Below are 12,163 nucleotides of genomic sequence, written 5' to 3'. Positions count from 1 at the left end.
GAAACACATTTTCCCAAAACAAAGTGATTTTCATGATTTGTGGCGATTTTCATCAAATGCCATTGGGCTATACTTTTTCTCCTGATCTACTATAATTTCAAATATTATTGCTTCAATTTGTATGCCAAAGATTTTATGAAACTATGCAACATTTCTTAACTTTTTGCCCCTCATTTCCCTGGAACCAAAATTCATACCTTACAAGCAGTCCAAGAAAGTGGTAGAGATGCCAAGTTAGGAGAATATGAAGAACATCCTCTTCTAAGTGGCATTCTCCTATTGAGTTATCTCCTTCATAGCATTTGTTATTCCTCTGATGTCCCTGGACTGTTGGATTTGTATAGTTTGTACCAACAGTACTGAGGGGGTGTGTGATGCTTACATATATGCAGACATACAGTGGAGTTTGACTCACACTCAATGCATGCGCTAGTGCTCACGCTTACATACCTGAAATTTAATGATTCAACAGCTCTGCAGTATTTGAAGAGGTAGTCAAAATGAGTAAATAAATAAATGAAAGTTAAAAATACTGCTAAGGAACAAAGATCTGCAAAGGTGATCCAATAATAAGGAACTTACTGGTAAGTAATCAAAATAATTTCTAACTTGGAAGGCTTATTGGTGCATGATCATTACAAATACTGTGGCCACAATACAAGTTTTCTGCCAGTATAACACTTAATACTATACCTTATAAGTAATTTAATAATACCTTATACCTTATAAGATAATTTAATAGTGTGAATCATTCATCAGTTGCTGAGTTGTATAAGAAGAAAATATTTAGCATCAAAAGCATAAAAACATCATTTAGTTGAATATATTCTTTTATTTCTGTCTCCTTTTATAACAGATTTCATAACTCCATTGCAAAATTTGAAATTGTTTCAGATTTTTTGAACTCTAAATGTAAACTTCCCTTTTTCTCAGGGCTGTTTTCTTGTTTTGGTGATAGGCCCCTTTCTAAGATAGATGGGCCCCCAACAACTGAACCAGATACTATGCATACACTCATCAGTTTTCAGGGTGATAAGCCTCTGTTGGCTGTCTCTTCATACTTTACGCTGAAAATAGGAAAAATTAACCACCGAGACTGCCAGGCATACAATCAACTGGAACATGAGGCAGCTCAAGGGCCTTCCTGTTCTTATCTGACAATCACCCAACTGCCTCCTTATCTATTGGTTAAGAACTATAAAGAGTGATGAAGGGTTATTAGGCAAACTGTCAAGGGATGCATGCTAAAAGGAAAATGTGTTTGTAATAAACAGGATTTTTATCTTTAGATTCCCAATAGGGAACTTAAAAGAATTTGGAGAAAATTATTATCTTAAAAATGGCATATAATTTTTAAAAAATTTGAAACCATTCTTGTATCTTTGGGTGAAACAGTTATTAATAGTGTTTTGCATAAGCATGTGTTGATGTTTTTCTTAGCTTATTCTGAGAGGCAGTACTTTTGGTTTTCATTTGGTTTATTTACCTTCAGCTTTGGTACAGGTATTCTATCATAATTGTTCATGAAGACCATTGTGGAAATCCAAGGCATATTAAATACTTTAAAACCAATTAGTTTCTTAGAAAATGAAGGCAAACAATGATGACAAAGCTTATTGATCTCATTCTCTTCACCTCTCAAGCCAAATTTTCCTTTCTTTACTAAGATGCTTGTCACTATTATTAAAGAAAATGTTGAAAAGAAAAATATTTTAAGTAATACATTTTTTCCTTGTTAAAACTACTTTCCTTCCTAGCAGTCATCGAAGAACGCTCTGGTGCAAATGATCAAAATAATTTTTGTGTCTTATATATACTTTTCATTATTATGAAGCAACTATTTTTAAAAGATTCTAAGATTCTGTCTTCTCTTGGTCTTTATTAAATTGGTTTCTCTATGCTTTTCATATAGTCTGATTTCCTATAATACAAATATTACTTTGACTAACATTTTCACTTAACAACCAGCGGTAATGTTTAATTATTTATGCACTTTTAAAGCCTGCTCTACAAAAGTATAAGACCCTGTTTTAAAAAAATGATTTGACACATTATTTATTTCATTTCTAAATTTCCTTTAATCATTGAAAAGATTCAAAACTCAGCTCTTGTGAACTAATGTTTTAAAATGTTTCAGATAATTATATGGATGAACTTAATCTTGTTTTACTGTACTTGAAATAGTATTGAGTTTGCAATAGGGAGAATAAGGTGTTTTCTTCTTACTAATGTCCATTTGATACATAAACACTTCTGTTTGTTTGTTTGTTTCTTACAGATTCCCTTCAAGCTCAGCTTATCAATATGGGTGTTATACCTACCTTAGTGAAATTACTGGGCATCCATTGCCAAAATGCAGCTCTTACAGAAATGTGTCTTGTTGCATTTGGCAACTTAGCAGAACTTGGTAAGTCCTAGCCATGAACCACAAATGTAATTCACTTATCAGTGTACTTACAATAAATTTTCCTTTAGATGTGAACACCCGAAGATCCACGTAGATTGTATTATTTTTTGGCAGCATTTGGCTTGCTTCAGTGTTTAAAAAAGTAGATCCAATTATATTTTATGATTGAATTGTTTGTAATTGGAGCTGCTTTGCTTCCCTCATTGTTTTATTTATCAAAATTTAAAATTTACACTTGTATATTATTCATTAGAGTCAAATATTTAAAATGATTTCCACTTGACTTTAGTGTTCTTATATGAGAGACAGTCTTGAAATCAAGTATTGTATTTCCAGGACAAAAATAAAGTCGGTAATTTATTACATTTTATATAAACTATTTGTTCATCAGGTAAAAAGGAGTCTAGCAGACTAAGGCTTTCCCCCTCTTTTTACAAAATCCATCAAAATGAGAGAGGACTTTTTTATAAAAATATGTTTATAACAGCGTTAGAAAATATTCTGAGAACTCCTTGAAAATCAGAAGGCAGATGGAAGCAGACCAGCCCAGTCATAACAGAGAAGGGGACTGATGACTCCAGCACCCCTATCTCTTTTCTCTGTTTTATTTTTCTCTGTATCATTAATGATACTCTTCTTTCTGGCCTCCCTTCCCATGATTCTTGATATAAAGTTACAATTCCTGGTCTGAATCTACCCCCACAACCATATTCATTATAAATTTCATATTCTGGGAACAATGAAGCCAAATGATGTTTTGTCATAACTAAATATAACAGCTAAAGCAAATTCTATTAATCATACCCATTTTATACATAAATAAACAGAAGCACCAGGACTCTGACCTTGGATTTTCTAACTGAAAGCTCACGTTCTTACATACTGCATATTAAAGTCTTGATCTCAGTACTTTACTTTTGCATTGACTTCAAGTGAAAGGAACAGAGATTATTTATCAGAGCTAAATTTTAAAAGTCTTTTTTTTTTTCTTAAAAATAGCAACATGTTTAGATTTAATTTCTTTTCATGAGACAGCTAGATTTTTTTTAGCATTGATGACACACAGTGTTAAAAGTCATTCTTATTCAGTGGGTCATCTCCTGGTATTTATGAATGTTCTTGTCTTCTATTTTCTTCTGCTTTTCTTCTTTTTCATACTGTCTCATTATTTCTATCATTCACGTAAGACCAAGAATGAAAGAACATTTATTCATTGTTTTACAAGATATTAAAATGGGTTGTCAGTTTGTGTTTGGTATACTGTATAGAAATAAAACAGAAGTCATGTTATAATCCCTGATAATGTCATAATCTTTGTAACAGAAGCATAAACATCATTTAATGTGTGTTGCCTGTGTTAAGGTATCAGGATTTATTTGGGAGATTGCATAGACCACCTCAATTCAGCCTCCTCTCCCTGGCCTTTACTAAAAGATGGATATACACTCAATTAGTTCGGTCCGATTTCATAGTCTATTTCCAGTTGTTACTGCCTTTACCCCATTTGGAGAACAAAAGGGTAAAAGAGAAATATTCCTTTATATACTAAGACTTCTAGAGTTTATATCATGTCTGTTATGTTCATGTACTATCTAGGTTATATGTCAATACTGAAGTAGAACCTTATGCCCCAGAATACTTTTCTTCTTTTCAGTGTGTGCTTTATTCCCCATGAGTTAAAAAATCGACATAGTATTATTTTTATCAGCATAGGGTAAATATCAAGTTCCTATCATATTTGTATTACAGACTTCTGAATATGGCATATCACTATATGCTATGGTTACTTTTTGTCAAAATTTTTAAATAAAAATGTTAAACAGCAGAAATTTTTGTGGTTTTTGCTCACAAAACATATAGCTTAAAGACAAAATATAAAATAATTCAATAAGTACAATCTATTATGGAATTGGGGACAAAAAAAGGAAAATGCAGCTCTGCCTTTTTGTTCTCGTTGAACCCTAGTTTATGTACACATAATTTTTTTATATTCACAATTATAGCATGAATACAGTTTTAAAGTTTGCATTCTTATCTAATATTATAGATTAAGTATGGGATTTTTTCCCTTTTTATTTGGTTCCAAAATCTTCTATAAAGAAAATTTTCTGCTTAAAATACTAGGATTTTGAGGGTAGAGATGTTAGCATAAAAACTTGAGTTTAATTTCACTTCCTTCTGGAAACTAAAACTTCAGTAAAGGGATACTTTTTAAAAGGCTTAAATTTTCAAGGAAAGGGGGAAAAAAGGGAGGGGAGGGGATAACAAAAACATTTTAGGACCTGGGAAGAAATACCAGCAATAACTTGTGTTTTTAGCAATACTTTGATATCTTAATCCTGAATTGGAAAGCCAAGAAGTAACCAATTTGCTCTTTGGAATCTTCAAAAGGATCAGAATTTGGTGGTATGAAAATGTTATTCTCTTTCCTCTTTCTTGTTCTCTCTCTCTTTCTCTTTCCCTCTTTCTTTTTCTTTCTGTCTCTCCTCCCTCCCTTCCTTCCTTCCTTCCTTCCTTCCTTCCTTCCTTCCTTCCTTTCTTTTTCTCTCTCTTTCTCATTCATTCATTCATTCATTTAATCAAACGTGTTTATGGGGATAGTTTCCTACTCATCGTGATTCAGGGTGCTTTTAGTGCTGCTTCCATCTGAAGGAACACCCTTCTGTAAGCCTTGCTTTTCCTCCCATAGACTGGCAAAGGACAGTAGAGCAGCCAACACAAACAAATTCCTTTTGGGCATGGATGTTTTGGATACTAACCCTTTAATGGATTTGTCCTTTGCAAATATCTTCTCCCATTCTGTAGGTTGCCTTTTAGTTTTGTTGACTGTTTCTTTCACTGTGCAGAAGCTTTTTATTTTGATATAGTCCCAGTAGTTTACTTTTGCTTTTATTTCCCTTGCCTCAAGAGACTTTATCTAGAAAAATGTTATTACAGTCAGTATTAGAGAGATTACTGCCCATGCTCTCTTTTAGGATTTTTATGGTTTCAGGTCTCACATTTAGGTCTGTAATCCATTTTATGTTTATTTTTGTGTGTGGGAAAGAAAGTGGTCCAGTTTCACTCTTTTCCATGTGGTTATCCAGTTTTCCCAACATCATTTGTTGAAGAGACTTTTTCCTATTGGTTATTCTTTCCTCCATTGTCAAAGATTAATTGACCATATAATCATGGGTTTATTTGGGGGTTTTCTCTTCTTTTCCATTGATCTATGTGTCTATTTTTATGCCAGTACCATACTGTTTTAATTTTGTAATTACTTTGTAATATAACTTGAAGTCTGAGATTTAGATACTTCCAGTTTTGTTTTTCTTTTTCAAGCTTTAGCTATTCGAGGTCTTTTGTGGTTCCATACAAATTTAAAGATTGTTTATTCTATTTCTGTGAAAAATAGTATTGGTATTTTGATAGGGATTGCATTAAATGTATAGATTGCTTTGAGTAGTATAGACATTTTAACCATATTTGTTCTTCTAACCCATGAACATGGAATGGCTTTCCATTTCTTTGAATGGTCTTGAATATCTTTCACCAGTGTTTTACAATTTTCAGAGTACAGGTCTTTCACCTTCTTGGTTAAGTTTTCTCCTAGATATTTCATTGTTTTTAATGTAATGTACATGGATTATTTTCTTAATTTCACTTTCTCTTGTTTCACTATTAGTGTATAGTAATGCAACAGATTCCTGTACACTGATTTGTATCCTGCTACTTTACTGAATTCATTTATCAATTCTAGTAGTTTTTTTGGTGGAGTCTTTAGGGCTTTCTATATATAGTATCATGTCATCTGCAAATAGGGAGAGTTTTACTTCTTCCTTACCTATTTGGATACCTTTTATTTCTTTATGTTGTCTAATTGCTGTGGCTAGGACTTTAGTACTATGTTGAATAAAAGTGGTAGAGTAGAATCCTTGCCTTATTCCTGACCTTAGGGGAAAAACTCAATTTTTCACCATTGAGTATTATGTTCACTGTGGTGTTTCATATAAGGCCATTATTATGTTGAGCTCTAAACTTACTTTGTGGAAGGTTTTTATAATGAATGGATTTTCTACCTTATCAAATGCTTTTTCTGCATCTATTGAAATGATCATGTTTTTTTATCTGCTCTCTTATTGATGTAACATATCATACTGATTGTTTTGCAAATATTGAACCATGCTTGCATCCCAAGAATAAATCCCACTTGACCATGGCATATGATTTTTTTAAATGTATTTTTGGATTCAGTTTGCCTAATGTATTGTTGAGGATTTTTGCATCTATATTCATGAGAGATATTGACCTAGAGTTCTCTTTCGTTGTAGTGTCTTTATCTTGCTTTGGTATCAAGGAGATACAGGCCTCCTAGAATGAATTTGGAAGATTATTTCCTCTTTTGTTTTTTGGAATAGTTTGAGAAGAGTGGGTATTAACTCTTGTTTAAATGTTTGGTAGGGTTCACCTGTAAAGCCATCTGGTGCTGGACCTTTTTTTGTTTGGAGTGTTTTGATGACTGCTTCAGTTTCGTTGCTGTTAATTGGTCTGTTCAAATTTTCTATTTCTTCCTGCTTTAGTTTTGGTAGGTTATATATTTCTAGGAATGTATCCATTTCAACTTGTTAGAATACAGATTTTCATAATATTCTGTTAGAATTATTTGTATTTCTGTGGTGTTGGTAGTTGTTTCCCCTCTTTCATTGGTAATTTTATTTGGACCCCTCTCTCTCTTTTTTTTTTTTTTAAATGAGTCTTACTAGAGGTTTTTATCAATTTTGTTGATCTTTGCAAAGAACCATCTCCTGGTTTCATTGATCTGTTCTATTGTTTTTTGTTGTTGTTTGTTTTGTTGGTTAGTTGGTTTCTACATCATTTATTTCTGCTCTAATCTCAATTATTTTCTTCCTTTTGTTGGGTTAGGCTTTTGTTTGTTCTTTTTCTAGATCCTTAAGGTGTAAGGTTAGGTTGTTTATTTGAGATTTTTCTCTCTTCTTGAGGTAGACCTGTGTTGCTATAAACCTCCCTCTTGGAGCCACTTTTGCTGTATTCCAAAGATTTGGGACTATTGTGTTTTTGTTTTCATTTGTTTTCATGTAATTTTTTATTTCTTCTTTGATTTCTTGGTAGACCCATTCATTGTTTAGAAGCATGTTATTTAACTGCCATGTATTTGTGTTCTTTCCAGATTTTTTCTTGTGGTTGATTTCTAATTTCAGAACATTGTGGTCAGAAAAGATGTATGGTATGACTTTGATTTTTTTTAAAACGTTGAGATTTATTTTGTAGACTAATATGTGATCTATTCTGGAAAATGTTATATATGCACTTGAAAAGAATGTATGTTTTGCTGTTTTAGGATGAAATGTTCTAAATATGTCTTTTACATCCATCTGGTCCAGTGTGTCATTCAAAGTCACTCTTTCCTTGTTGATTTTCTGTGTGGGTGATCTGTCCATCAATCTAAGTGGGGTGTTAAAGTCCTCTACTATTACTGTATTACTATCAGTTAGTTCTTTTAAGTTTGTTATTAACTGTTTTATATATTTGGGTGTTTCCACGTTGGGTGCATAAATATTTACAATTGTTATATCCTCTTGTTTGATTGTCCCCTTTACTATTATATAGTGTCATTCTTTGTCTCTTGTTACAGTCTTTGTTTTAAAATCTATTTTGTCCAATATAAGTATTGCTTTGCCGGCTTTCTTTTGACAGCCATTTGTATGATAAATGTTTCTCTATCCCCTCACTTTCAATCTGCAGGTGTGTTTTGGTCTGAAATGATAAGCAGCATGTAGTTGGGTCTTGTTTTTTAATTCACTCTGTCACCCTGTGTCTTTTGATTGGAGCTCTTAGTGCATTTACATTCTAAGTAATTATTGATTATTGCTATTTTGTTACTTGTTTTGTGGTTTCTGTAGATTCCCTCTTATCCTTTCGTCTTGTGCTCTCTTTCATTGTTATCCTTCTTTAGTGATATACTTGGATTTCTTTGTCTTTATTTTTTGCATATCTATTAACTGCTCTTTGATTTGAGATTGCCATTAGGTTTGTATATAATCTCTTCTGTGTATAGCAGTCTATATTATGTTGGTGGTTACTTACATTTGAGTCGTCACTTCTCTCCCCACCACAATTTTAATGTATGGTGTCATACTTTACATCCTTTTATTTTGTGAGGCCCTTGACTGTTTTTTACAGAAATATTTATTTCTACTGTTTTTGCGTTTTTTTATTTATCATACTCTAATTTACAGTTTTTCCTTTTTCACTTGAAGAGTCTCATTTAATAGTTCTTGTAGAGCTGGTTTAGTGTTCATGAACTCCTTGAGAAACTTTTCATCTCATTCTATTCTGAATTATACCCTTGCTGAATAGAGTATTCTTGGCTGCAGATTTTTCCCTTTCAATACTTTGAATGTATCATGCCACTCCCTTCTGGCCTGCAAATTTTCTGCTGAAAAACCCACCGATGGCTCTATGGGGTTTTCCTTGCATGTAACTGTCTTTTCTCTTGCTGTTTAAAAATTTTTTCTATTGATCACTACTTTTTGGCATTTAATTACTGTGTGTCTTTGTATGGACCTCCTCAGGTTGAATTTTTCGAGGGAATCCCTGTGCCTTCTTAATCTGATACCTGTTTCCTTCCTCAGATTAGGGAATTTTACAGCTATTATTTCTTCAGATAAATTTTCTGCCACCTTATCTCTCTCTTTTTCTTTTGAGATCCCTATAATGTGGTTGTTATCACACTTGATGTAGTCAGAGTTCCCTAAGACTCTTCTCAATTTGTAGAATTTCCTTTCCTTTGCTCAGCTTGGTTATTTTCCATTACTGTCTTCTGGGTCGTTAATTCATTTCTCTGCTTCATCTAACCTGGTATTTATTCCATCAAGTCTATTTTTATTTCATTTACTGTGTTCTTGATCTCTGATTGGTTCTTTTTAATCTCTGTGTTAATGGTCTTACTGATGTTCTCCACTCTTTTCTCCAGTCCAGTGAGTATCTTTATGATCATTAAATTCTCTATCAGGCATATTACTTGATATCTGTTTCATTTTGGTCTCTTGCTGTGGCTTGATCCTGTTCTTTCATTTGGGAGATGTTTCTCTGTCTCCTCATTTTGTCTGACTTTGTGTGTCTGTTTCTGTGTGTTAGGAAAGTCGGCTACTTCTCTTTCTCTTAATGATATTAGTCTTATGAAGAAGTGGTCCTGTAGTGCCCTGCAGTTCAGTGTCCCCTGTTCCCCAGGGCCTGCACTTCAAGGACAATCTCTTATGTGTGTTGCATGTGCTCTGCTGTTGAGTCTTGGCCTCTTTTTCCTTCATTCTAATTATCTACAGAGTCTCTCTATTGTATGCAGTAAGGTGTGTGGTGGTCAGCTTACGAAACACCTGCCCCTGCTGGGACTGAGGTCCTGCAAAATGAGCAGATCAGGAGATATGTTATTGCGAGGGTTTGTACTGGTTTTCTGGGTAGGGAGTGGATAACGCTGGGACTGAGGTGAGCATGACTGGGAAAGGTGGATCTTGACCAACGTGTTGGGGAGGGAGATTTGATGCAAGCAAGTAAGGTAAGGAGTGTGGAAGCCTCACTGGTTCCCACAGGTGGCTATTGTTTTTGCTGTAGAGGAAATGGTACCTGCCAGCTTCTTTATTCCTGAAAGGGGTCTCTCCATAATCCTTGTCTCTCCTAGCTGTGCTCTGAGATGAGCAAATTACTCTCTCCTCACCTGCCCTCATCCTCCCACCCCCTATTTGCCCCCGGGGTTTTCCAAACTGCTCGTTCTACACTGTATCTGCACAAGCTGTCATGCTATCTCTTTAAGGGCAGGAACTCTGCTTCCTGATACCTTCTCGGTTCTCCCAGAGTGGAGCCTCCTTATTTTTAAAGTTCTAGTCTTTAAGTCATGCTGGTTTCAAGAACTCATGAAATTTGGCCGCTTTCACTTTCAAAGGTAAATATTAGAGACCCATCCTCCCTGTTTGTTGTGGAAGATTTGTTTTCTGCCCTTCTCTGTACTACCAGCTTCCTCCCCACCATATATGGCCGCAATTTGTTTCCCTCCCAGGTTTGTTTCCCTCCAAGACCACATCTTCGCATCTTCACCCTTCCTACCTTCTTTGATGTGGCCTCTTCCCTGTCTTTAGTTGTAGAGTTTGTTCTCCCAGTCTTCAGGTCATTTTCCTGGGTTATTTATGCTGATATGGGTGTTATCTAGTTGTATCCATGGGACAAGGCAAACTTAGAGCCCTGCTATTCTACCATCTTCCCAGCCAACTTAAATCCTAATCTTTAATGAATATGCAGACAATGAGACAGGTGAGGATAGCTTCTAACATGAAAGATAATGAAATAAATAGAAAAAAAGCATTGTAGAGAAAATAGAAACTGTACAGGGTAAGGAAAAAACCAGTATCTTCAGATAAGTTAGAAAAACATACTGTGAGCATGAAACTATAATGGGATGCTATTTTTAAGAAAGAGGAACAGAATGAAAAAGGCTGAATGTTAAAAGCACAATAGCTAAAATGAAAGACAGATGTTTGGAGAAATAGTTGCAGAAGTAAAGCAAAAAACAAGAAGATGGGAAATACAAAAAAATATAGAGAGAATTGGGCCAAGAGTTTTAGAAAGAGATAAACAGGAGGAAATCGCCAAATAACTCACATATCACAGAACTAATGTACATAATTTTCTATGATTAGAAGGGTCTGTCAAATGCCTAGCCTAATGGATAAAAATAGACCCATATCATGGCCCATCAATGTGAAATTTTAAAATGGGACAGGGGCACCTGGGTGACTCAGTCGGTTAAGCAGCCAACTCTTGATTTCGATTCAGGTCATGATTTCACAATTCGTGATCAAGCTTCACGCTGGGCTTCATGCTGACAACACAGAGCGCGCTTAGGATCCTATCCCTCTCTGCCTCTCCCCTATTGATTCTCATTCTCTCTCTCTCTCTCTCCCTCTCTTTCTCTCAAAGATAAATAAACTTTAAAATGGGACAAAGAATATCTTACAAACTTAGAAAAAAGTTACATACAAAAGACTGTAAATCAGTTGACATCAGATATCTCAAAACACTGGCCGTCAGAAGAAAATAGAGTACTGCCTTCAAATTTTGAGGGGAAATTAGTTCCAATATAGAATTCTATACCCAATCAAACTGTCAATCAAGTGTGAAGTTATAATAAAGACATTATCAAACATGAACATCTCAGAAAATCAGTATCCTACATACTTTTCCTCTGGAAGCCACTGAAAATGTGTTCCACCAAAAGAAGGGATTTAAATTAACAAAGAAGACTACATAGGAATCAGAAAACAAGGGATCCAACAAGAAAACAAAAATTCCTAGTAGTGTGGTGACACGAGAGCCCTAAATGGCCTGTTTTCAAAGAGCAACCAGTCCAGATTGGAACAAGTCAAAAGGCTAGACTCAAGATTGGGGTAATTCTTGGAGGAGATGAAATTGATTAAATACTTAAATAAGCTTAGTAAGAGAAGATCAGATAATTGATGGGGAATTTGGAGTTTAATTAATGATAAGTACTAGACAACTGATGGAAAGTTTGGAGTTGAATTAATGATAACTACTTAGAAAACTAAGCAAATGAAAAAAATAATCCCAGGGGAAGTAAAAGTAATTCTAGGGAAAATAAAATACTATGAGAAATACTTGGAGGAATAGAATATGGATAGCAAAAAAGAACACTAACACTATCATTTTTAAAAGAGTGAGAGCACATAACCAGATAAATATTAATGTCTT

The 12,163-nt window shown here is 34.3% G+C and overlaps 1 protein-coding gene across 5 annotated transcripts in view; it reads left to right on the top strand.

Annotated features, from left to right (window-relative positions):
• Positions 1-12,163, top strand: part of RAP1GDS1 (Rap1 GTPase-GDP dissociation stimulator 1) — a 167,935-nt gene that overhangs the window by 118,170 nt on the left and 37,602 nt on the right. For all 5 annotated transcript variants that reach the window (XM_019415489.2, XM_019415478.2, XM_019415496.2 and 2 more), the window contains one exon: positions 2,279-2,407. In XM_019415489.2, coding sequence (XP_019271034.1) covers positions 2,279-2,407 — 129 coding nt within the window. The remainder of the gene's footprint in view (positions 1-2,278; positions 2,408-12,163) is intronic.

This window comes from Panthera pardus, unplaced genomic scaffold (genome assembly GCF_024362965.1).
Source record: "Panthera pardus isolate Hobbes unplaced genomic scaffold, ASM2436296v1 HiC_scaffold_13, whole genome shotgun sequence".
In the NCBI taxonomy this organism is placed as follows: Eukaryota; Metazoa; Chordata; class Mammalia; order Carnivora; family Felidae; genus Panthera; species Panthera pardus.
The sequence above is the reverse complement of the archived record's forward strand: the minus strand, read 5'-3'. Positions and strand labels throughout refer to the sequence as shown.